General features: G+C 34.2%; 2 protein-coding genes across 6 annotated transcripts; one reads left to right on the top strand and one right to left on the bottom strand.

Moving 5' to 3' along the window:
- Positions 1 to 782: 782 nt before the first annotated feature.
- LOC102619663 (sterol 3-beta-glucosyltransferase UGT80A2-like) lies at positions 783 to 13,780 on the top strand. Of its 4 annotated transcripts, none has more exons than XM_006491714.4 (15): positions 783 to 1,012; positions 1,098 to 1,247; positions 1,345 to 1,493; positions 7,270 to 7,515; positions 8,095 to 8,206; positions 9,436 to 9,606; positions 10,019 to 10,082; positions 10,181 to 10,238; positions 10,778 to 10,955; positions 11,079 to 11,212; positions 11,687 to 11,789; positions 11,900 to 11,976; positions 12,390 to 12,437; positions 12,531 to 12,680; positions 12,899 to 13,780. In XM_006491714.4, the coding sequence occupies exons 2-15, from the start codon at positions 1,142 to 1,144 to the stop codon at positions 13,070 to 13,072; spliced, it is 1,770 nt and encodes a 589-aa protein (XP_006491777.1). In that variant the 5' UTR covers positions 783 to 1,012; positions 1,098 to 1,141; the 3' UTR covers positions 13,073 to 13,780. The 4 variants fall into 4 exon arrangements, 3 of the variants coding, with proteins under 3 accessions (XP_006491777.1, XP_024948544.1, XP_006491778.1); XM_025092776.2 differs by having other exon boundaries at positions 783 to 1,247; positions 12,899 to 13,080; positions 13,209 to 13,780; XR_001509442.3 differs by having other exon boundaries at positions 784 to 1,247; positions 12,899 to 13,124; positions 13,209 to 13,780.
- LOC102620327 (protein LUTEIN DEFICIENT 5, chloroplastic) lies at positions 13,626 to 23,595 on the bottom strand. Of its 2 annotated transcripts, none has more exons than XM_025092774.2 (16): positions 23,399 to 23,595; positions 23,051 to 23,213; positions 22,497 to 22,713; positions 22,277 to 22,348; positions 22,063 to 22,173; positions 21,469 to 21,660; positions 21,183 to 21,344; positions 18,385 to 18,480; positions 18,209 to 18,310; positions 17,659 to 17,691; positions 17,487 to 17,567; positions 17,306 to 17,388; positions 16,676 to 16,807; positions 14,990 to 15,050; positions 14,700 to 14,765; positions 13,626 to 14,044 (listed from the first exon to the last, which is right to left on the bottom strand). In XM_025092774.2, the coding sequence occupies exons 1-16, from the start codon at positions 23,451 to 23,453 to the stop codon at positions 13,859 to 13,861; spliced, it is 1,812 nt and encodes a 603-aa protein (XP_024948542.1). In that variant the 5' UTR covers positions 23,454 to 23,595; the 3' UTR covers positions 13,626 to 13,858. The 2 variants fall into 2 exon arrangements, with proteins under 2 accessions (XP_024948542.1, XP_006491779.1); XM_006491716.4 differs by having other exon boundaries at positions 23,372 to 23,593.
- Positions 23,596 to 24,968: the final 1,373 nt, after the last annotated feature.

Here is a 24,968-nt window from a genome sequence, read left to right as displayed (position 1 = left end):
ATGAGACTAATGCCTAGATGATACATGTACTAAGTGAGTAAGACTCTTCTCTCTTTGTTGGCCTATAAATAAAGGAGAAGTTGAAGATAAAGGGTTCATAATTTTCTCTCTTTCTCTTGGAAAAATCTTCTCATTTTTCGTACTCGAGAGTCGAAGGATTTTTTCTCGTGAACTCCATCAACGATGACTAATTGTATTTGTTTTGTAGGCACTAACATTTAATTTTGAGGTGGACTTGACGTCCAGTGAAGATTCCAATCATCTCTTTCCTTTTTCTCTTTATATATTTCTCTTAGTAATTATTTATATTCTTAATCTAATGTGTAATTTGAGTTGTAATAAATCTTTGCATGTATCTTAATGCGTTTCCTCATGGCAAATTTATTTGTGAATGTTGACCAAATATCCGTGATCATACGATTGAAATTTTGGTATCAACATTGTACCATAAAGAAATTGTGTTAATTTAATTAAAGATTAATAATCATACAATTAAAGTAATTTTGACATGTAATTTAGAAATAATGAATTTTTTAATAAAAATTTTAAAAAATAAAATAAATTTTTAGTGTTTTTATCATAAGAATAAAATATTTAATTTAAACTTATATTAAAAGTAATCTTAATAGTTAAATATAATAAAAAAATAAATCATAAAAATAATTAAAGATATTGATTAATTCACTGAGTTTTTTTATTTGCTTTTTTTTTTTTAATTATATGAATATATTGTAATTATATATTAAAACTTAAAAGTGAGGTTGGTTAATAAAACGGATCGGTGGAAATGACACCACCCTGCCACACTTTTCTATAAACAGACGCGTTTGCTGAACAAATCTCGCCCGCCAAGTACAAGTGCCACCACCTCTGTTCCCCTCCATGAATATTATTCAAAATACTTTTACCTCAGTTTTCTGAGTAAAGAAAAGGGAAAGGAAAAAGAAAAAGAAAAGGAAAAGAAATCAATTGTGATCACAGAATTGATACCTTTCGCATTGGCCGAAGCATTGTATGATTGTATCTGTTTAAGCAAGTGCATGCAACTTAGCCATATTCCATTTCCGTTTAAAGACTCCGAATTCTTTCTTCTACAGAAACAGTAACACTGCTGCAATCGACACCATCTCCTAGGATATCGATGGAAAATCATGGACGTCGATGTTCCGACGCTTCGGAAGACGTGTCTGTTGATTATGACGCCGAAATTGAGAGCGAAAATTGCAATGGCCGCGGTGATTCTTCAGGTTTTCCTCTTATTTCATTTTTATATTATTGTAATTTTTGACTGTTTACCAAAAAATGAAAGAAAATTAAAATCGGACTTTCGTTTTATTCTTTCAGGAGGACAAAACGCGGCGCGTGATGACGCATCGACGTCAAGTGACGTAAGATCATGTTCGAGTTCTGAGCGTGGGAAAGTAGTACATAATCATTCACTTGGCATATTGTCAGCCAGACTTTTTGACGAAAGAGTTCCTTTCAGAAAGAAGGTTTGCTACTTCATATTTTTTAAAATTTTTTTGTAATGTGTCTTCTATGAGAAATACTCTATGTGACTTAGGGTGTGTTTTGGAATTAGCCTATTCAGTTACTGATTAGGTTTGCGGAAATGACGCTGCGTTACAAGAATAAGACGACATTGTATGACAAGGTGCGGAAAATGTGGTTGGAGTCCGGAGGGTACTAAGCATAGTGTCTAGGAATTTTCATTGAAATTGGGTTTCGGAAACAATGGCTATAATGTGTTCTTGTCAAATAGTCTGGTTCAGGATTGAAAGTTGGCCCTTGATATCATTGAAGTAAGTCCAAAAGAGGGAAAGAAAGGTAGAAAAACCGGAAAAGCTAGGAGTTTGTATGATATAAAGTATATATTTATTAGATGACCATCTCGATGAATTTTAGCAATATTATTTTGGATTTTAGAAATGGTATGAAATTTGATGAGGATTGGTCCTTATATCTTCTTTACATTTTGTTTACAATATGTTGTATGGGCTAGATAGTAGTTATAAGGATGATGTTGAGGCATATTCCATTATAAAAAAATGTAGAAACAAACGAACTGAAAATCAAACTATTAAAGGTATAACAAGAGGAAAGGACTTAGGTAAAAGTTTGAGGCAAGTGTTGATTTAAATGTCAGTGTAAGAAGGGTAAATGGCTGTGTTATTTCAAGGTAGGTGTTGGAAAATTGATTGTATGTGACTACTGGTGTATTACTTGTCAGTTCAGTGATTGTGATGTGTACAGATTAGATTATAATATGTCCTGTTGGCACTTCGATGGTATTGACAGGAATTTCGTTGGTGTTTAATATGTATCAGATTTGAAGCAAAGCCCTGTATCTTTTAATATTTCTGACTGCCATGATGTATTTAATGTGGAGTTGAAAGAGTTGAATATGAAATAAGGATATTCTTGCTGTCATGGAAAGAAAGTTCTGTAATGGCCTTCATTAATTTTGAGGTAGCTTAGTTATTGTTGTGGCAGTAGTTTCTCTTTTATCAGGTATTGGGATGCTTATATTGACAGTTGGTTTACATGAACAAATGCTTTGAGTTAAGAAACTAAGGAACTTGAATTTTGTAAACGTTGTTTGGGAAAAAAGTGTAGAGACAATTCATTGGACCAAGGGGTAACTTGATTCAGATTGTTGAGGTCTTTTCTGTCCAATCTAATGGTGTTTCTTGTTATATAATGACTTTCGTTGATGATTATTCCAAGAGAGTCTTGAGTCCTTTTGCACCTTCAAGAAGTGCAAAGGTCATACTCAGAGGCAAACAGGTAAGAAAATTAAACGCCTTGGAATTGACAATGGTTTGTGTTTGCAGAGAAAATCGTTACTTATTCTTTATTCAATAGAGTAGCCTCTATTTAATAGAGTTTTACAATTAATTGATGGCAACAAAAAACAGAAAATATCCCTAGAAACTAGGAAATGGTAAAAATATGAAAAATCTAGAAGATTAGGAAAAAGAAATAATTTAAAAAACTTTCAAATTGTCAACATTCCCTCTCAAGCTGGTGAAAAAATATTGATCATTCCCAGCTTGTCAGTCAAATCTTCAAAGCTTGAATGTGTCAGTAAGTCAGCAACCTGCAACTTGGTTGAGATATGTCATGCAAATAATTCCTTCCTCAAATTTTTCCTTGATAAAGTGACGCTCTACTTCTACATGTTTAGTACGATCATGGTGACTGGGTTGTGAGCAATACTAATAGCAGACCTATTATCACAGAACAGCTTCAGTGGTGTAACACTTGATAGCCTAAATTCTTCTAGTAACCTCTTTAACCATGAACTTTGATAGAAAAATCCCATTGTCCACAAGGTATTTCCCTACAATGGAATTAAAGTATTCAGTACCATTATCAGTATGAAGAATTTGTATCTTACTCTGGAATTGCTTTTGAATCAGTTAAAATGAAATATTTGGAAGATAAGTGGAACTTCTGATTTTCCTTTTAGAAAATAAACCCAACAAACTTGTGAACGATCATTAATAAATGTTATAAACCACTATGTTCCAGAAATATTTGGCACTCTGGGAGGACCCCAAATATCACTGTGGATTAAGGAAAAAGGCTGAGAAGAACTGTAAGGTTGAGGAGGATAAGGAACACGAGTATGATTTGCAAGTTAATAAATTTCACATTGAAAAGAACTGACATTTTCTTTCTTAAGCAATGAAGGAAACAATTGTTTCAAGTAAAGGAAAATTCGAATTGCCTAATCTTTTGTACCACAACATGATATTCTTAGGAAGAAACAGATTCACAACTTGTACTCTTAAGCAATCAAGGAAACAATTGTTTCAAGTAAAGGAAAATTTGAATGGCCTAATCTTTTGTGCCACAACATGATATTCTTAGGAAGAAACAGATTCACAACTTGTACTAAGAGCTTGTTTATTCACGGATTTATTATCCTCAATTTTAAAGTCCATTTCTCTCCTTAGCACTGCCAATCTTCCTTCCTCCTCAAGAAAAATCCTGAAACTCATGACATGAAGAATAGAACTTAGCCACACAATTCAAGTTCTTGGTTAACTTACTACACAGGATTACATGTTAAATTTAGAACATGTAAAACAGATTTTAAAGTCATATTAGAAAGCATTATAGTTACAGTTCGAATCTTAATGTTTCCAGAACAATGAATATACTCTACAAATAATTCATGGCAGCCAGTCATATGATCAGATGCTCCAGAATCAATAATCCAAGAAGTAGTTGATGTCACCATTGTATTTAGTGCAGAGTGATAATTACCTTTCCGAGCTATAGAACATTGAGGTGCTGAAGTGGACACATTTAGTCGAGTGGACTAAGAAATAAGTTCTTGAAGTTGATCTAGTTGCTCTTTTGTGAAAACTAAACCAACAGTCTGGTTTTCCTCCATGTTAGCTTGGAAACTTCTTCCATCTTCTTGTTCCGTGGCTTCCAATTTGCTGGTTTACCATGCAATTCCAGCAAGTTTCCCTGGTTTGGTATGGGTGTTGACAATGATCACACTAAGCACAATCACTCTTCTTGGTACCCCGTTCTACAATGACTGATTCATTTTTCTTGGTAACTAATGCTGAATTTTGAGACTGATTGTCTGAAATCAAATCTTTATTTCCCCAGAACCACTCGTTTTTTACTCTCTTCTCTTCTTACATCAAAAAAAGCCTCTAATATGCTTGGAAAAGGTATCACTCCGAGGACACGTCCGCAAACCTCATCAAGTTCTTTGTTCAACCCATTTAGAAGGTCAAGCACTCTCTCCTTCTCAAGGTATTTTTTTTTATGATATTCAGTGCAGTGCCAATCAACATCATGGAACATATCAAGCTCCTGCCAAAGCCCTCAAAGATTATTATAATAATCTGTCATTGACAAGGAGCCTTGTTTCTTATCTCTCAGGGCAGAATGAATCTCAAAAATCTAAGAGGAATTCCCTAGGTTGGAATATAGTGTTTGAACAGTGTCCTAAATTTTTTTTGGATGATTGACGATGCGGAAACGTTTGAAGTTGATTGATAGAAGAAGTAATGGTTTCTGAATAATAAAGTTTATTGAATAATTCTGAATTAACAAAATTAGGGTGTTGGGTCCTTTTATATAATAACCCTAGATATCGCGAATTTGCCAAAATAGGCTAAGACATATGATAATTTACTCTAATTAAAATAAAAAATCCTAAAATGATAAAATTCTAAACCATAAAATAACATCCTACATCAGTGACTTGTAAAACAAATACCTATGGCCAATCTTGAGATTCATGGAATTAACCAGCCATGCCATCAGCATGGTGTTCGCAGATTCCCAACTCTGAAAGCCTGGTTCTCCTTCCTTTGAAGCAGCTGTTGCTCCTGTTAGATAACCAATTCTCAATGTTAGATTGAGACCACTCTAGAGAATTGGTTTCTTTCAACTTACGCTGGGTTATTTGAAGAGTATGAGTGTCATTCACCCTTGAATTGATATTTGGAAATGTCTGCGTAGACAATTCAGTGGACATTTCTGAATGTCTATCTCCTACGGTACTTGTATGGGCGGAACTCTCATGAGTTGCCCATGGATTGGATGTTTTAACTGTGTAACGTAATAATTAGTTTTTCATTGCTGCGATGCCATATTTGCAAGAAAATTCACAGTTATTCTTTATTGAATAGATTAGCCTCTATTAGATAGAGGTTTTACAACAAAGTGATAGCCAAAAAAAAAAAAGAAAAAAAGAAAAACAGAAAATATCTCTAGCAACTAGGAAATAGTAAAAATATGAAAACTAGAAGATAAGGAAAAATAATAATTCAGAGATCTTTCAAATTGTCAACAGTTTGTAATCTTTCAAGGTAATTCAAATGATTTTGCAGAGTGAAGGCATTACAAGACACTGCATGTAGAATATGTGAATGAGCTCTTTCACAGGGAAATTACTGATTTTTTTTTTTTTAAAAACTCTGGTTTGTCTGATTCATTTTAAGTTGAAGCTATCAATCATGAATGAGCTCTTTCAGAGTAAAATTAATGATTGCTTGTTTTCTAACTCTGGTTTGCCTGAATAATTTTGAGCTGAAGCTATTAATTATGCGTGCTAGATCATTGAATAGATCTCTACTGCAATTGGGGAGTCGAAGAGTCTGGTGATTTAGTCTTCCTACTTATGATTTTCATATAGAAATATCTGGTTGTCCTGCAATGCACATATAAATGATGGTAACCTTGCGGGAAAAAGTTAAAAAAATTGATGTTAACCTTGAATGAAGGATACGGAAATGAGTATGACTTAGATTCTGTCTATGTATAGATTGTTTCCATGTGGCCCTTTTATGTCTATTGAATCTATGTGACCCTGAATGTTCTTCAATGACCACAGGAAGCTGCTGAGTATTTCTTGTTACAAGAGTAAATAGTAAAAAGTCTGCAGTTGGAAGTATAAATCACAACTCAAGTGAGCAGCAAGACATTCTGTTTAACTTATTATTGATTAGGTACATAGGTCTGTAGGTAATAAGATGGAAAAGTCACAAAAACATTACAGTATTGGTGTTGGGAAAGCAAAGAGAGTTTCTGCTGCCCGATAGATATGCATTTGGTGATTCAATTTCTCTAACAATGTCTGTGGTATATACTATTAGTTTAGGAACCATTCGGAGTTGCTACAATGATAGTCAAGCTACTAATACAACCATGTTAATTGTTGTGCAGGTTTAAGACCACTTTGACTTTTTTAGGGTTTGCAGTTTGTGTCGTTACCTTAAGGGTTTGCAGGAGATGGCTAATTTTCTATGTTATTGATCTTGGTATTATTTAAGCCAAGATGATGATTATTGTGATATGGTTTGAAAAAGACTTGTTTCCTTGGTTGTCTGTATACGTCAACCATCAGACACATATTTATGGATTGTTGAGTTCTTGCTGCTTACAGAAACAGTGCCAAAAGAATATGTGACTACATGCATGTCAGATATACAGGATAATGTGGTCATTTCTTTCTGGGTTCTTTTTGTTAGTGGGTCCATTGACAGTATGTGGGTATCATATTGTGTGCTAGATCTTCATCATTCTTGTAATATTTCGTAATGTATGTTATTGCTTTTATATATTTGGCCTCATGAACTGATTCCATAGATACTCGTTGTAGTTTAATTGATTGGGCAAAGTGCAATATTTTGGTGTAAATTTACTGACATACTCCTTCATTAGAGCTTTACATAATTGATTGTTTAAATTCTTTGTACTTAATTTGAAAACTAACTTTTAGAAGTTCTGCAGTTAAAATGGCTAAACCGTCTTGCCACTGTTAAAGATGATGGAACCGTGCAATTTGAAGTTCCAGCAGACATCAAACCACAGAACCTCGATTTTGGAACTGGAGTTGTTTATACTGATGACTCTACTGACCAAGAACCCATTGAAGCAGCAGATGTTCATGGTATACCTCCACTTCATATAGTAATGCTTATTGTTGGAACGCGAGGAGACGTGCAGCCATTTGTCGCAATTGGAAAACGGTTACAGGTTATATGCATTTTCTGGTTTCAACACTACCTTTAGTAAACTGCTTCTTGATCTTCTGTGTGAATATGTTTTTTAGTTTGTAATCATATGTTGTAGCTGCATGACTGCAGTGCTTTCTTCTGTAGCTGGATCTGATAAAAGAGACAGCTTTATAGTATATGAAAAAAGCTAGTACTTGAAGAAGCTTGATTTTTGGATACCAGGCTCTCTGCTGCAGTTCTGTGCTTCTACTCTTGTTTTCATTTTCCTTTGCCATATGATTTCAGGAAAATATGAACTTTTATATCTTCTGCTTATATTGTTTATTTTTTCTACTTCCCCAATTCTTGATATTGATCTGAATTAAGCTATATGATTGGAGTTGCAATGAGCCTCTGTAGTTGTGTTGGATTTGCAGGGAAGTGTAATGGATAAATAATTTATTCTCATTGTGTAATAAATCTACATGCTCTACTGAATTTGGTGATTTTTTTCTGCTTCAAGTTGTCTTGAAGTATTTTAGTGTCTCCTTTGCAGTAATGTTGTTGAAATTATGAACTAGAGCATTAAAAGTTGATGTTGGTAGAAATTTGCATGCAGGAAGATGGCCATAGAGTTAGATTAGCAACTCACGCAAACTTCAAAGACTTTGTTTTGGGTGCTGGACTGGAGTTTTTCCCTTTAGGTGGAGATCCAAAAATTCTTGCTGGCTGTAAGTGTTCTAATATCCTTTTAATACTGTCACATTTTGTCCTACTTGTTTCATTATTTGACTTAGTTTCATCTATTTATTCTGTAGCATGGTAATTCCTGAAACAGTTTGTATTTTGATAATTTTACAAGCAACCTTTCTCATAACTGGTAGGAGAGTTTGAGCTTCTTTTCTCTCATATAGGGATACCATCTTTCATTTTATATGCAGCAAAAAGAAGGATTTTACAAGCGAAGGAAATAAAAATCTTACTCCAACAAAAATAATGAACGCACTTCTTACTCAATTAACTTAAACAAGTAATTAAACTAAACTGCCCTCGGGGGAGGTAGGGGGCTAAAGTATCAATTTGGGCTTTTCCCACCTTCCTACCTTTTTTCTTCTGAAAAAGTAAGTAGTTAAACTAAACACAAAAAGGACTATTAAAAAAAAAAATTAGACGTTAGTAATCTTAGCCTGTCCTACATCAAATAACTTTAAGGAGTCCAGAAATTAAAATTTTTCAGCATCTGGTAAAGTTAATTTTCATAATGGCTTTGGAGGCAACAGGGGCAATTTTGTCGATTAAGTTTGTTATAATTGCATTTAAGATCTTGGAGTAAGGTTGAACATATTCAGGGTTGAGGAGATGCTACTCCTCATTTGCTATTGGTTTTGGGCTTTTGGCTATAACTAATATCATTTAAAATTTTTTTTGCAACCTATGGAATTTTTTATATGACATACTGAATCTCTATAACTCATCTGTAGTAATTGAATAATGCTTTGTCCTCCATCTTCATTGTTTATTTCCCTCGATAATATGCATGCATTTCAGATTAATTTATAACAGTTATATCTTTAATATACCAACGCCGTTCTTCACAAAATGTTGGTTTTTGAATTGAATCAGTTCAGAACATAGATTGACGAGAAGTGAGATTGGCAACTGTCTGAGATTGATTTCTATGAATTTCTTTTTGGTATATTAATGTGAAAAGATGCAGATTCCCTGGCTCATTGCTTTTCTTCTTCTCTTTTTTCTTTTTTTATATTTCGTTTTTCGTTTTAAAGTTCCTATTTCCTGCAAGGGTGTCAGAGCAGCGATGAATTGAGAGGCTTAGGTCTTTCCCATTTTTATTTATGACATTTGACCATAAATTTGTGCTTTCTGGTTTTTAATTTTTCTTATAATTCTTTTCTGTTCGATATGATGTATATTTGTGGGTTTAACACTGTATTCTATGCAGATATGGTCAAGAATAAAGGCTTCTTGCCATCAGGACCCTCAGAAATTCCCATTCAGCGGAATCAATTAAAGGAAATTATTTACTCTTTACTTCCTGCATGCAAGGACCCTGATCCTGATACTATGGTTCCATTTAAACCAGATGCTATAATTGCGAATCCCCCAGCTTATGGTTAGATTCTCTATGGATTTTCCATATTTTATCCTTCTTTATAAAACTATACTTTCATTCTTTGATGGTTAGGTAACTTAAAATGGATCTTGTAGTGATGTGACAACAGTTTATTTATTTTGACTGGTTGGTAATCTTATTTGTCAATCAGTAAAGTTCACTTACTGGTCTGATAATGTGAAATTTTTGACTGGTTGATAATCTTCTTTGCCAATCAGTAATGTTCATTTACTGGTCAGATAGTGGGAAGAACCCTAATATTTTCAATGATATGTATTTTCACAAGTTCTGTGCTATGATAGCAACTGGAGACACAAACTACAGACTTTACTTCTAGATATACTGGTTCATGTACAGACTTTGCTAACCTTGTTTTGATGAAGACAGCTAACACGAGCAAGCACTTATTCAGGTCATACACATGTTGCAGAATCACTAAAAGTACCACTGCACATAATTTTCACTATGCCGTGGACGTAAGTGTTGTTTGGATGTGATAATGTTGATGCTATATGTATTTTTGAAATAAAAGTTTCAGATTTTGCATTGGTAACATCTGCCTCCTGTTTGTCAGGCCAACTAGTGAATTTCCCCACCCGTTGTCCCGTGTTAAGCAACCCGTTGCCTATAGAGTGAGTCTATATTATCAACTTACTCTTAACACACACACGTGCGCGCGCGCGCACACACACCTATTTTTTTATTGTAAATGTACATTGGTTTCCATACCCTACCACATCAACATCTATCCAAACTCTAAAATGGAAGTAAAAACAAAATGATCTCTCAACAGAGAATGTAAATGAAACTGCCAAACTCCAATTTCTATACAGACATCCTTCTATTTGGCTTTCTCTTCACTCTCCATGCTTTACAAGCTTCAGTTGAACTGCTTGTCTTACTTCCTAGAAATCTTTTGAGGACTATTTTCAGTTCTCCAATCATGTTTGTTTCATTCAAGCCATAGATAAATTGTGGCTACTTCACCTTCAAAATAGCCTACTGCTTTGTCTTTTGCCTTTAACCTGAGTGTGTATCTCGTTTTATATCTCCCACGCAACTATCATTCTCGACATATCACAGTGGGATAAGAGTTCTTCCAAATGAAAAGTAATGATTATTTCTTGTTTTTAATTTATATTTGAATTTTATATATTCATCTCTGTGGCAGCTATCATATCAAATTGTTGACGCATTAATATGGCTTGGAATACGAGACATGATTAATGATTTTAGGAAGAAGAGGCTGAATCTAAGACGTGTCACATACTTGAGTGGATCATATAGCTCTCCTCTGGATGTGCCCTACGCGTACATATGGAGTCCTCACCTTGTTCCAAAACCAAAAGGTCAATACTTATATTTTTCAATTAAGATTTCTTGATATTCATATCGTTGTTGCTATTGGGAGGATGTCATTCTAATCTGGTCTTGCCCTACTCTTTCGTGGTCTTGCCTTATTCTTTCCTCAGCAGACTGGGGACCTAAGATTGATGTTGTCGGCTTTTGTTTCCTTGATCTGGCTTCAACCTATGAGCCTCCAGATTCTCTTGTAAAATGGTTAGAAGATGGTGAAAAGCCTATCTATATTGGTTTTGGCAGCCTTGTGAGTTTCCTTCTACACTTCTATCATATTTTTTATTTGCATTTGTTGAGATATTCGGATAAGTATCAAATATTGTATTTGTTATTGGAAAATTCTTTATTTATGTGCTTACCATGCAGGAAATTATGAAGCCTTTGTGGCTCAAATTGGTAAAAGAAAAATAAAACTGTTGCTTCCAATTTCCATAGCAACTCAACTGGTTAAGTTTTGCAATTGCTTTAGTGGTTCTTTTCTATCTCTAAAGCTCTACTCAGTTCTCAAGTGTTTTAGTCAGATTCTAATTATTGCAAAATTAGAACATATCTGTTGGAACAATAAAGATGATTGGAAAGCAGGAGCATTTTTATGTATATAAGTTGTTTGTCACGGATATCTTTCCAATTTTTTACCCGAAATACCCATCTTTCATATCAAATATTTATTTCCATTTTCTTTATTGCTACATATTCATTCTTATTTTCAATTCAAATTAAGCCTGTTGAAGAACCAGAGAAGATGACTGAAATAATTGTAAAAGCATTGGAAATTACTGGGCACAGAGGCATCATCAACAAAGGCTGGGGAGGTCTTGGGAATTGTAAGTCTTGGTATCTATCTTGATTTCATGAAGCACATTGGATTCTAGTTGCTGCTGATATTCAGGACTTTGATGGTTATGGATGTGAATACTTGATAATCTTTTTCCAGTGGCAGAATCAAAGGACTTTTTGTACTTACTGGACAATTGCCCCCACGACTGGCTTTTCTCGCGATGCCTTGCCGTGGTAACTGTCACTATATTTATTAAGTTTTATTTATTTATTTTCCTGTAGTTGAAACTGTACAAATTAGTATTGCTTTGTTGGTTGAATTGTATTACCATCTAGTTTATTTAGCACGCCATGATTTTTTCACTTAATGGTAGATTTTTATGTTCTCTCTTTACATGTATTTTTTGGTGTAAAGACAACAAACTTACATACAAATTGATGTGATACTCTTGCATCATTGCCACATGGTAGCATCTACTTCATTAATTTTGTTGTTACAACTATCTCAATTCTTTTATGCCATATCAGTTTATATTATCTAGTATAAAAAAAGCTTTTACCGAACACTTTTATGACACTTTTAATATTGGATCAGTTTGTATTATTATTGTAATTTCTGTGATATTGTTTCGGTATAAAATTTTCAGGTTCATCATGGTGGTGCTGGAACAACAGCTGCCGGTCTTAAAGCTGCAGTAATTATTTTCTATTTATTATTTCTTCATGGGCTTCCATTTTTTATTATTTCATTCACCAATAGGTAACTCATTTCTTTCCATGCAACATAGTGTCCAACAACCATTGTACCTTTCTTTGGAGACCAGCCTTTTTGGGGAGAGCGGGTGCATGCTAGAGGATTGGGCCCTGCACCAATCCCAGTTGATGAGTTTTCACTAGACAAGTTGGTTGATGCTATAAGGTTCATGCTACATCCCAAGGTAGCTCAAATTGCTATAAAATTGACTTTGCTGCATGTTAAGCTTACCATTGTGTCAAATAGCAAGTCTGGTTCTGATCTACAAGTTGTTTCCCATTACTATCAGTATCCGTGAAAACCCTTCTTAATTTTGTCCAACAATGAATCAGACCTCTTTTGGTATACTCATTATACAAATTGTGCGGGCTTCAATCTTAACATTGACTTGCTTTGGCCCAGGTGAAAGAGCGTGCTGTGGAACTTGCAAAGGCCATGGAAAATGAAGATGGAGTTACAGGTGCTGTAAAAGCCTTCTATAAGCATTTTCCTGGCAAAAAATCGGAGTCCGAACCAGAGTTACCCCATTCTCACCGAGGATTACTTTCCATTCGCCGATGTTTTGGTCACACATGAGTTTTCTAGTTGAGATTATTTACAGTGAAAATAACAGAACTAATTACCTCATGTATTGATTTTGATTCTTATCTACTTCCTTTTGAAGTCTGACGGTGATTCTTCCTATCTACTTCGTAATTGAGGTTATCCACAGATATCCTACTCGCCAGCTTCAAAATTGAGACTGGAAATGATTTTTGAGGTTGCATTGATATCTCTCGGACCATTGAATGATGTACACAAACTGAGAGTCGCTGGAGAAGTTTAAAACATTGATATGTTGCCAATTTTGTGGGGCTGTTCTGCAAAGAGAGTTGTAAGAGGGTTTCTTAGGTTTTATAAAGCCCTGGATGCTGAAAGGCTTGGATGGTTGATGGTCTGTGGGGCGTACATGTGATTCAAGGCATGTTCTCTTCGTGTGCTCACATCCTTAGTACAGTTTGTGTGTTGTAAAATGTAGTACTTTAATTCTCAGCACTCTTGCTGTCAGAGGTGCATGGTGGACTCTGTAACTAAATTTGTTTGGTAGGCACTTTTAAATATTGTCTTTTAGTTACTATGAAACAAGATAGAACTTTTAAAGGAGGATGAAATATTAGAAGCGTATGTGCAAAATCCATGTTTCATTATGACAATTCTAAACACAATTCTATGATTTAGGCATTTAGCCTCTCTTAATGTAGCAATTGAAGATTTGACAAAGACAGCCTTGCATGTTTGTTTTTCTTTTGCCTTTTTCTTCCATTCTTACAACCATCCCCGTCATATTTCTCATGTTGTATGGCTTCAACATAGCAAGGATATCTATAGTGATTTGAAATGAGCAGGAGAAATATCATGCTTATTACCATGAGTCGTGTCTCCATTGAAAGAACTGCCGACAGATGCATCTTCTTTCAACACTGGCATTATGGGAGGTTTTATTCTTCGCGTTACTGTCATTCTTAATCCATTTGTCGTGTGGATTGTGGCTCCTGTTGTCATCTCAACCTGCACACATATTTATCCTTTACATGTATCTGAAAAGTTTGCCTTAATCAATTGTGATAATTGATAATTAAAATCTAAGGCGTTGTAAAATTTCTCTCGTATAGTTGTCTAAAGTAATAGAAGCTCAAGATAGAGAAAACAATTGGGTGATCAAAGGCCCCAGCACAGTTCAAGGGAAAAAGGGAAATCAAAACAAAGAAATACTTGTTTCTCCTTTGAAGGAGCTTTGACGGATAATAAATGAGGCTACCGCAAATTATTGGTAGATTCTTCACTTTTCTAGATCCCCCTCTCTAACCAGAACCCTCTACTACCCCAACACACAACAAAAAAGGACTGCCAGTTCCTAATAATATATCTCTCAAAAAAAGCAAGATTTTACTTCATCATCAGCTATGCTTCGACTCATTAACAAATATTTGTAACATACGACTCACTTAGAGCCCAGAAAAGGTCCTCCCCAAAACAAGTTGAAACATAGCACAAATTATCTAAATGTTTAAGTTGCATTGAGATATCTGAAGGCAAAAAATTGAAAAGAAATCCCTTTCCTCATTCCAAATCAAGGACATGAAAAGTTATCAACTTCATGCACCAGGTTTCCAATAAACTCATTTGGCAATGATTTAGGAAAATTTAACAGCAATGGACTTACTTGAGGAGCCCCAAGTGCCATTTGAAAGTTAAATTGCCGAACAAGCATCGCAACTGCTACTATGTTCTGTAAATTATAAGAGTATAACAAGCACAATGAAAATGGCTTTATAAGAAAGATCTGAAATGGTTATAATGATCTAACAGTTTGTAACTGTAGAAATAACACATATACCAAGTAAAATAAATAGATAAATAACGAATGTGCAAACTTCAGTACCAGGACAGTGTCCATAAATATTATTTAGCTAATGAAAAGGTCTATAAAACTAGCAGCGACAATCGAAGTACCTCAAAGGTAGCAAACATATCACCTACGCATTTCCGTGGCCCTCCACCAAATGGTAAGTAACTAAAACAATAGATACTGGTATTAGTTATCTGTAAAGCGCAGGTATAACAGTAAAAAAAAATGGTTGGACCCTGTTTGATTTTATTTATTTATTTATTTATTTTTTAAAAGGACCAAGAGCGAGAGAGAGAGAGAGAGATTATGGTAATGACAACAAATAGAAGTGCTTCAAACCAATAATGCCAATTCAAAAATTCAATCGCAAATTTAAAAGTAAAGCTATCCCTTTTTGCTTGCACAATCATAAACATGTACAAGTGGCAATAGCAGTAATCTCAATCCAAATGTGTAGGATTAAAAAGTTCGATGTTTATCTGGAGAAGCAGGCTGTAATTTCTAATGAATACCAAGGGAAAACATGAATCAAGTACACATTCAAAAAAGGGAAGCCAATTTCTCATTATATTTTTAAGGGTTAATTATCCCTTACTGACACATGTTTTGACAAATTTAAAAAGGTGACACATTTTTAAAAATACTCGAGCAGGTGACATTCCGCTAACTTTAGCCATTAACTTTAACGAGAATAGTAAATTAACTACAAAATAACGTTTCTGCCCTTACAATTAGTTACAAAATGACGTTCCTACCTCTACTATTTATTACTAAATGACATTCTATCCCTACAATTAGTTACAAAATGATGTTTCTGCCCCTACACACTTATTTTTAATTTTTTAAATAGAAAAATATATAAAAATTTGAATCTAAATCTAATTAACAGGGCATTTTTTGGGTTAAACCAAACAATTTCTTAAAAAAAAAATTTCTTGTTGAACCAAGCTAATTTGTGAACATACAGAAGTAGATCTCTTAAGAATTGTAAAGCATTATACAAATCCAACAATTTTATCTCTTTGGCTTTATGGAGGGGGGAAAAAAAGAAAAAATCTGTTTTTTCCAATTTTGCCCTCGGTTGTTGAAGCTAACAGCAAAAGTTAACAGAATGTCACCTGCTCGAGTACTTTTAAACTATGTCACCTTTTTAAAATTTGTCAAAATATGTGTCACCTAAGGGTAATTAACCCTATTTTTAACATCCCAGAGAAGTTTATAACAATAGATAAGAAGATGGTAACAACAGTAAATGTACAAATAAGAGGTAAACTTTTACATTAGGCACCAAAAATTGCAGTACTGGTAAACTACCCCATGCCAATATGATAGGGGAGGTCTGGTGGAAAAAAGCTCAAGCCCAGGGTGAAATTTTTTTTAATATATGCTTTTAACATCCTAGAAAATAGCATTAACCTATAGACTGATCAGGACATGTTCATTTTGGTAAATAAGACGTGATTAAATTGTAATACCAATTGATCACTCATTCTCATAAAATTAAAGCAAAAGGCATACTTGTAGAAGACCACCATTGATACTTAATTTGATTTCACAACTGTAATTACCAAATTGCTAGATATTGACCTCAAGCAGAAATCATTCAACAAAATAGCTGACAAGAAACTCGGCAGAACTGTTTATAAGTGCAGCAACTAGATGAAAAATAAGACATTAGCCATAAGCGCATCATCAGACACTCAATGAGTCAAATAGTACCAAATGCAAGTGAGTGGAAAGCAAAACAATCCATCTATTAACTTATCTCTTTCACTAAGTTGATAACATACCAGTAATCTTGGTTTGTTTCATTCGGATTAGGTCCATCTAGAGGCCATCTTTCGGGATTAAATTTGTCCGCATCATCCCAAATATGAGGACTATGATGCAGGTTCCAAACTGAAATAAATATATCTTCACCCCTGTAGGGATAAATAGAGCAGCATTAATTACATAACATAAAATAGAAGGTACCAAGACAGCAAAAATTAGAATGGAGAGAGGGAGAATTAAAGAAAAGGGAAAAAAAAAATTAAAGGTAGATACATGTGACAGCTAAATGCATTGTCAGGAGAAGAAAAAATTTATTGAGGAACCAAAATGGAAAGTGAACAAGTTAAAAACTAAGAGCTGTTAATATGAAACTTCTATTTCAGTGAGTTGTTTTCTTTTAGTAGTTGAACTGAGAATCATTATTCTTGTCTTAATTTATAAGTAGATATATAGAAGTGTCATAGGTAAATTGTGGTCAAGCATCATTTCAGATTAATTTGTATAGTTTTTAATACAACACCACATCACAGTTTCATTTTCAGTCATACATAAATGAAAGAATCTACGAAAAAGCTCAGAGGATTAGAATACTGAATGCTTACGACTAGAAAAGAGTAACAATGATGATGGATTTATCAAGATATGACCTTTTTATTGGGTACTTTCCAAGCACGTCATCCTCAAGAGAGCGACGAATTAGGACAGGTGGTTGTGGATATAGCCTTAGAGACTGCAAAGAATTTAATTAAAAAAAAAAAGTTTCAAATGCATAAACTGAAAAGATACATTTAAAAAAGATAAGAAAAAGAACAGCATCAATCTTCTTACTTCATTAATGACTCGAGCCGTATACTTCAGTTTCTTCATGTCTCCAATGGTTGGAAATCGATCTCCTAAAATAGAATCAACCTGAAAAAGCAATTTAAACAGAAAAATGAATACAACAACATGGAATAAAAGATTCAGAAATAAGTTCAAAGCATATAAAAACTTAAGGCACCTCATCCTGGAGCTTGGATAAGACAGCTGGTTCCTGTAACCATCAGAGGACAAAAGCAATCATATATATAGAGAGAGAGAGAGAGGGGGGGAGGGAGAGAGAGAGAGAGAAACAATCATATATTTTGAGTTCACAAGAATAGATATATCGGTAAAAACATGCATTCCAAGTGCAGAATGATACAATCTTTCTGTTTTTCATTTTTATTTTCACTTTTCTGATGATAGTCAAAACTAAATATGACCATAATGTATAACAGAAAGGCAGAGGAGTTTAGTGAGAAACAAAATGCTGCATGCAAGAAGGCTAAAAAAGCATGTCCGTCTATTTATGTTATATATTTGATGTATAGAAGAATATATAAAGAAAGATAAGAGTGAAACTAATATAGCAGAATAGGTAAGACAAAAGACAAGAGTATCAAATGTAATTGTGTAATGACAAATTAACAAGCTACAGAAGTTATAAAATGGAAATGACTTTTATATCGATGCAGAATGATAAGGTGAGAACAAAACCAAGGGATAAAAGTTAAAATAATACCAAATACCTTGGATAGGAGATAAAAGGTCCATGTTAAAACTGCAGCTGATGTTTCGTGCCCAGCTATAAGCATTGTCATCAAGTCATCACGAAGTTGTTTACTAGAAACCTATAAACAGTCGCACAATAATGTTCAATTACTTGTGCCAGCAGAAAGCATGCTTAGGAACTAATAGTACTTACATCATCTCCTGATGCCAACAGAAAGTGGAGAATACTAGGATCTTGTTCATTCATGTATTCCTCATGAAACTGCAGCTCCTCTTCATCTACCATCCTCTGCAGATGCAGAAATTATATAATTACCAAATCAAATTTAGCAGTCATGTAAAGCCAAGAGCCACAAAAATAATAAAAAATAGGGCAGGCCTGCATGCTAACCAAGAGCATATGGTAAACATACAGCCAGACAATTGACAGATTTGCTGTTCAAACAGGAACTCAGTCGAATCACGAGCAAGACTCTACTACTCACACAGGAGTGTGAAGATGAGCATAATACCATCTATCATTGCAAACAGCTTCATGGATTCTCAAGAAATATATACTACTTATTTTAAACCTAACAATTTCTCAGTTCCACCAACAGGAAAATTTCAGAAAAACAAGAAATTAATTACTAAAGCTTTTTCATTTATAATAACCTTTGGTTTTTCTGTTATCTTTTCCTTGCCCTCATTTCTCATAATAAAGCAGATGCGCGAGAGGAATTAAAAAAGCTCCAAATCATCGAACTTGTATCAGTACTTAATTGGAAATTTGCAAAATAAAATAAAATAATATTTCCAAAAACAACTGTAAACAATCTCTAAGTGTAATTTTAGAATAAACCTGATGTTAGTTACTGCATCTGGGGGAAGGGAGTTGCAATATGAATTATACCCACCCAAGACATAGTTGCTGTTGACAATTTGAAAGTTTTTTGAATTATTAGTTTTCTTTATCGACTAGTTTTTCACATTTTTGAGAGTTCCAACCCATACAGGTACTGTAGGAGATGGACATTCAGAAGTGTCCGGTGAATCCTCTCCACAGACTGCAACTTTGCAAACATCAATTCAAGTGTCAATGACAGTCATACTCTTCAAATAACCCAGCATAGTTCAATGGAACCAATTTTCTAGAGTGGTCTCAATCTGTAATGCTTGTAATTCAAGGGAAAAGAAGAATTGGTTATCTAAGAGGAGCAACGACGGCCCTGAAGGAAGAACCTGGCTCTCAGACTTTGGAATCTAAAAGCCATCTGGTGATGGCATGGCTGGTCAATTCCATGGATCCCAAGAATGGCCAAAGGTATTTGTTTACAAGACAACCAAACAAATCTGGGACACTGTTCGAACTCTATTCCGACCTAGGGATTCTTCTCAGATTTTTGAAGTTTGTTGAAACAAGGCTCCTTGTCAGTGACAGATTATTACAATGATCCATGTGGGCTTTGGCAGGAGCTTGATATGTTCCATGATGCTGATTGGCACTGCAAGGAAGATCATAAAAGGAGAGAGTGTTTGACTTTCTTCATGGGCTGAACAAAGAACTTGATGATGTTTGCGGATGTGTCCCTGGAGTAAAGCCTTTTCTGAGCATAATGGAGGCTTTTTCTGAGGTCAGAAGAGAAGAGAGTTGAAAACAAGTGATGGTTGGCGGAAAGAAGGATCTGATTAAAGACAATCAGTCTCAAAATTCAGCATTAGTTACCAAGAAAAATGAATCAGTAATTGTTGATCAACGGGGCACCAAGAAGGGCGATCGTGCTTAGTGTGATCATTGTCAACACCCATATCACACCAAGGAAACTTGCTGGAAATTGCATGGTAAACCAGCAAATTGGAAGCCATGGACACAAGAAGAAGGAAGAGGTTTCCAGGCTAACATTGAGGAAAACAAAACAGTTAGTTCAGTTTTCACAAAAGAGCAACTAGATCAACTTCAAGTACTTATTTCTCAGTCCACTCAACCAATTGTGTCCAGCACCTCATTGTTCTATAGCTCAGAAAGGTAATTATCACTATACACTAAATACCATGGAGACATCAGCTGCTTCTTGGATTATTGATTCTAGAGCATCTAATCATATGACTGGCTGCCATGAATTATTTATAGAGTATGTTCCGTGTTCTGGAAATATTAAGATTCAAATTGGTATGGTTCTTTGTCTTCAGTAGCTAGAACAGGAACTATAGTGCTTTCTAATGCGACTTTGAAATCTGTTTTCAACTTCTTGGAATAGTGAGATATTTGAACTCTAATCCTGCGAAGGGATTGTTCTTTAAGAAGAATGAGAAGCGTTAAGTTGAAGTCTTTACAGATGCTGATTGGGCAGGTTCATTAGAAGATAGAAGGTCTACTTCTGGATATTGTACATTTGTTTGGGGAAACCTTGTCACTTGGAGAAGAAGGAAGCAGTCTTTAGTTGCTAGAAGTAGTGCAGAAGCTGAATTTGGGGCTCTTGCACATGGGACTTGTGAGCTGATCTGGTGAAACAGTTTACTAGAAGAACTAAGGCTGTCAAATGTTACACCAATGAAGCTGTTATGTGATAATAAGTCTGCTATTAGTATTGCCCACAACCCTGTCCACCATGATTGTACTAAACACGTAGAAGTAGAATTAAGGAAGGAAATAAATGCATGACATTTGTCTCAACCAAGTTGCAGGTTGCACACATTCAAGCTTTGAAGATTTGATTGACAAGCTGGGAATGATTGATATTTTTTCACCAGCTTGCAGGGGAGTGTTGACAATTTGAAAGTTTTTGAATTATTATTTTTCCTTATCTTCTATTTTTTCATATTCGTCCTATTTCCTAGTTTCTAGGGATTTTTAGGTTTTTTGTTACTTTCACTTTATTGTAAGACCTCTATTTAATAGAGGCTAGCTATTCAATAAAGAATAACCGAGAATTCTCTCTGTAAACAGTTGCACATGTAGCAACAGATGTATGTCATAAAGTACATTCGACATATTGCAAAAAAGAACTTTACCTTGCATATAGCAATTAGATCATCAAGTGTATCATTAATCAATTTGAGGGCTGCATTGACCTTCTTTAGCCTTGGCGAAATGTCTTTCCAAATAGGAATCTCCCAGACAGGAATTGGTGCAACACTTCTATCTTCCGCTTCCCTCAAAACTGTGTAAACAGCCTGCACTAACCAACATGAGACATAATAATGTGAAGCTTCAGTAGGAACTCAACTTCGATAAAACATCAATCAAGGTCATTGACAGAAAAAATTAGTAAAATCTTCAGCAACTACGAGAAAATACCTCAACTATTCCCGTATCATTTGTAAGTGAATCAAAATCATAATTAAATACTGCCTTGCCAATGACATCCAATGTCAAACGGGAGAAAAGAGACTCCATTTCTGCATCTTCTCCTTCAGATGCAGCAGTATCAAGTTTCTTGCAAAGCCTATCCGTTGCTTTTCCAAATAGATCAATCATAGCAGCTACATACTGCAGATAAATACGGATGAAATCAGTGGAGGAAATAGGTCAATTCAAACATTTCCTAGAAAAAGTGGATCTATGGATTGTCTTATCATGAGGTAGCCTTAAGACGCCTTCAAGCAGAAAAATGGAGATATAGTATGTTTAGCATCTGGCTAAAAAGTTTGAGTAGCTGCCTAAAAGATGTGTTTCTGTTACTTAAATGCTTTGTCCAATAGTATGAGTATCCTTTTTCTTATTTCTTCTCTGTTTACAATTATGCTAAGTGCCAACTGTTGGTTATAATAATGACATTTTCTTCTAACCATTTCCCTCCATCTTTTAGCAGTTTCTGTATCTACTGTTCCAAAAAAATGATTGATGCAAGGCTGGGATTTATAAATGTCAAATCCTCATATAATGCGATACCTTTTGATGCAATGCTGGGACTATTGCACGACGTCGAACACGCCATATCTCCCCATCTGCCGGGATCAGTCCCTTCCCCATGACAAACTCCAGTATCTCTGCCAAAATACCCTGCAAATTAAGGAGTTAGGAGAAAAAGTTAAATGTATCTAATCAACCACAAAAGCAGGAAGTGAAAAGGCGTCCAAGAATAATAAACAGCCAACCAGCTTACCTTTGAGTATCCCTTTGAATTGTCTTTCAAAATATGTTTAGCCATGGAAGGATCAGATACAATCAAAAACGACTGCAAGAAAATCAACCAGCAAAGATTTCAAAAAAGCCAATTATGTCCCCGCCTTCCACATATTTGACTAAATATCATTACTTCATATTTGACTAAATATCATTACTTAAATAACACAGAACTCTCTATCCTAATTAAAGAAACAAACCTTTGGTCCAAATGTCAACCTGAAAATTCCACCATATGTGAGGTAAAGCTCATACAAGGGGAGGAAAAAGGCCTCGCTGCGGATAGCATTGACTGCCCCTTTTGCCTCTGGAATCTTTGGATAGCCTTCATTGGCTCCAGTCCAATTAAATAAAGCTTCCAAAATGTCATGCGGAATGCCCAATTTAGACAAACCATTCCTCAATCGTGATGGAAAACTATGTCCCAAAACCAAAGAGGAAAATAAAAATCAAATTCAACAGCTAAATATAACTTACATTCAAAGCCTAAGCATAGTCATCTGCTCCTTTATGATTCGACATGTGAAATGAAATTTTATTTTCTTGCTAAGCATAGTCATCTGCTCATTTATGCCTACCCAAATGGACGTGTAAAATAAAAGATGAAAAATCTTCTACTTTTTGAAAATCTAAGCATATCCAATTGAAAATAATTGTAGAAATAAATTCAAATCAAAGCAGACCCAGAAAGTAAAAACTAAATATAAGAAGAAGGGGTTGGTCCTCGAGTTTATTAAGGGGAAAATCATCATACCCAGATCGCTCAACTGTCAATTCACCGGAAGCAATGCGTGCAGACAACTCAGCTCGCCGTTTCTTCTCAGGAAGCTGCTCCACGCCCTTGACGCCATTGTCAGCGGACTCAGATTCTCTCCCATTTGTAGAAGCGCAAGTGATGCTGCTAAATTTAACTGATCCTACACAAATCAACAAAAAAATAATTAAAACTCAAAATAAACCACTAAGTTAATCGGCTGAGAGTCATTTTATTAAGAAGGAGAAGGACAAACGGACAATTTTAATCAGCTGAGAATTCTTTTATTAAGAAGAAGAAGAAGAAGAAGGACAAATGGACCATTTAGCTTGGATGATTTGAATGTACTTGAGCAAAAATTGACGGAGGAAGTGAGTTGAAGTAACGGGAAACTGGCAGCCATGGAAATGAAACGCAAGAATTTTATCAGCCTCCTTTTTTTTATTTATTTTTTATTATGGAGTTAGTTAAATGTACGAGTTACTGTTTTTGTTGGAGAAAGAGGTGATAACGCACCAAGAATGTGCCGGTCTTTGCCGCTACAAAACAGGTGGGAATCTTTTGAGTATTGAGCTTCCTAGAAAAGCATATAAATTTATTTAAATTATTTTGCTATAAAAGATATTTACTTCAACTTCAATCATTGATTTTTTAATTCAAGTTCGTTTGAGGAAATTTCAGCAGATGACCGAATAGTTGGTTTATTATACATATGGATTATACTTATAGACTTATTATAGAAAGTAAGAAAACAAATAAAAAAAAGTGATAATATTTTCGCTCCATAATTTTTGTAAACCCCACAATTTTTATAAGAGTAATGATACAGCCACAAACTCTTGTACAAATTTATTTTGTACAAACTGACGTGGCATTAATTCATTGGTTGAATGAAAATATAAATTAATAAAAATAAATCATGCGGGCCAAGTGATATTTAATTCAACCAATCTTATCATGCCACATCAGTTTGTACAAAATAAATTTGTACAAGAGTTTGTGGCTGTATCATTACTCTTTTTATAAACTCACTCCACGTTCAAAAAATAATTACAATATCTTCACGAAGTTTCAAACAATAAAGAAGTTGGAAAATTTAATCAAATAAAATTAAGTGCATATTTGTTATATCTTATATACTGGTCTTAAGTGATTATTTAATTTCATATTTTTTTTCAAATTTTTTTGTTATTGTTTGATTATTTTTTAAGCAGAGCTTATGAAAACTAAATAAGTTATTTTGCTTTTATTAACAAAAACTCAAGTTTTGGACTTCTAAAAATAAAGGTTGAATAGCTTTTTTTAAATATTAAAATATGTAAAAATATCCTTTACTTATTTGAAAATCTTATTTTATTCTTTTCATAATATAACTAAAAACTTTCCTATTAAAATAGCTTCATAATTTTTAATAAAAGTTCTTATTGATGACTAAAAAATAAATTTTTTTGGTAAAAACTCCACTTAAATAAATTCTTTCTGAAAAGATATACCAAACAAAAATTATATATATAAACTATTAGATATAAGAGTTCATGTTTTATGGGGGTAATTTGATCATTTAATATCATAAGATAAACTAGTTAAATATAACTTATTTTAAAAGTAATAACTTTAATAGTAAAAAAATAAGTATTTAAAAAATTATAAAAAGAATTTTGTTGATTAATTGTTTATACTTCTTGTTAATTTGAAGATTTTAAAAATAATGTGAAATTGTTATAATTAAATTTTGAAAATGGAATGGTTTTACAAGAATAATACGGTAAAATTATCTCCACCCATGAAAGAAATGAAAATTGTATTAAAACTTTTTTACCATAAAGTAATATTTTCAAGTAGTTCACGCAACTTTATTTGGTGGATGTAGCTCATCATGAGACTCGTCAGACTTGACTTCTTGTCCTTCTTCATTTCT

This window comes from Citrus sinensis, chromosome 6, assembly GCF_022201045.2.
Source record: "Citrus sinensis cultivar Valencia sweet orange chromosome 6, DVS_A1.0, whole genome shotgun sequence".
Lineage (NCBI taxonomy): Eukaryota > Viridiplantae > Streptophyta > Magnoliopsida > Sapindales > Rutaceae > Citrus > Citrus sinensis.
The sequence above is the reverse complement of the archived record's forward strand: the minus strand, read 5'-3'. Positions and strand labels throughout refer to the sequence as shown.

Coding starts and splice junctions, on each gene's coding strand:
- LOC102619663 (XM_006491714.4), top strand. CDS start 1,142: ATGGAAAATCATGGACGTCGATGTTCCGACGCTTCGGAAGACGTGTCT. Junction 10,083..10,180: donor ATTTTCACTATGCCGTGGAC/GTAAGTGTTGTT, acceptor CCTGTTTGTCAG/GCCAACTAGTGAATTTCCCC. Junction 11,790..11,899: donor CTGGGGAGGTCTTGGGAATT/GTAAGTCTTGGT, acceptor ATCTTTTTCCAG/TGGCAGAATCAAAGGACTTT.
- LOC102620327 (XM_006491716.4), bottom strand. CDS start 23,453: ATGGCTGCCAGTTTCCCGTTACTTCAACTCACTTCCTCCGTCAATTTT. Junction 22,174..22,276: donor ATTCAAAGGGATACTCAAAG/GTAAGCTGGTTG, acceptor CTTAATTTGCAG/GGTATTTTGGCAGAGATACT. Junction 21,345..21,468: donor ATGATACGGGAATAGTTGAG/GTATTTTCTCGT, acceptor TGGTTAGTGCAG/GCTGTTTACACAGTTTTGAG.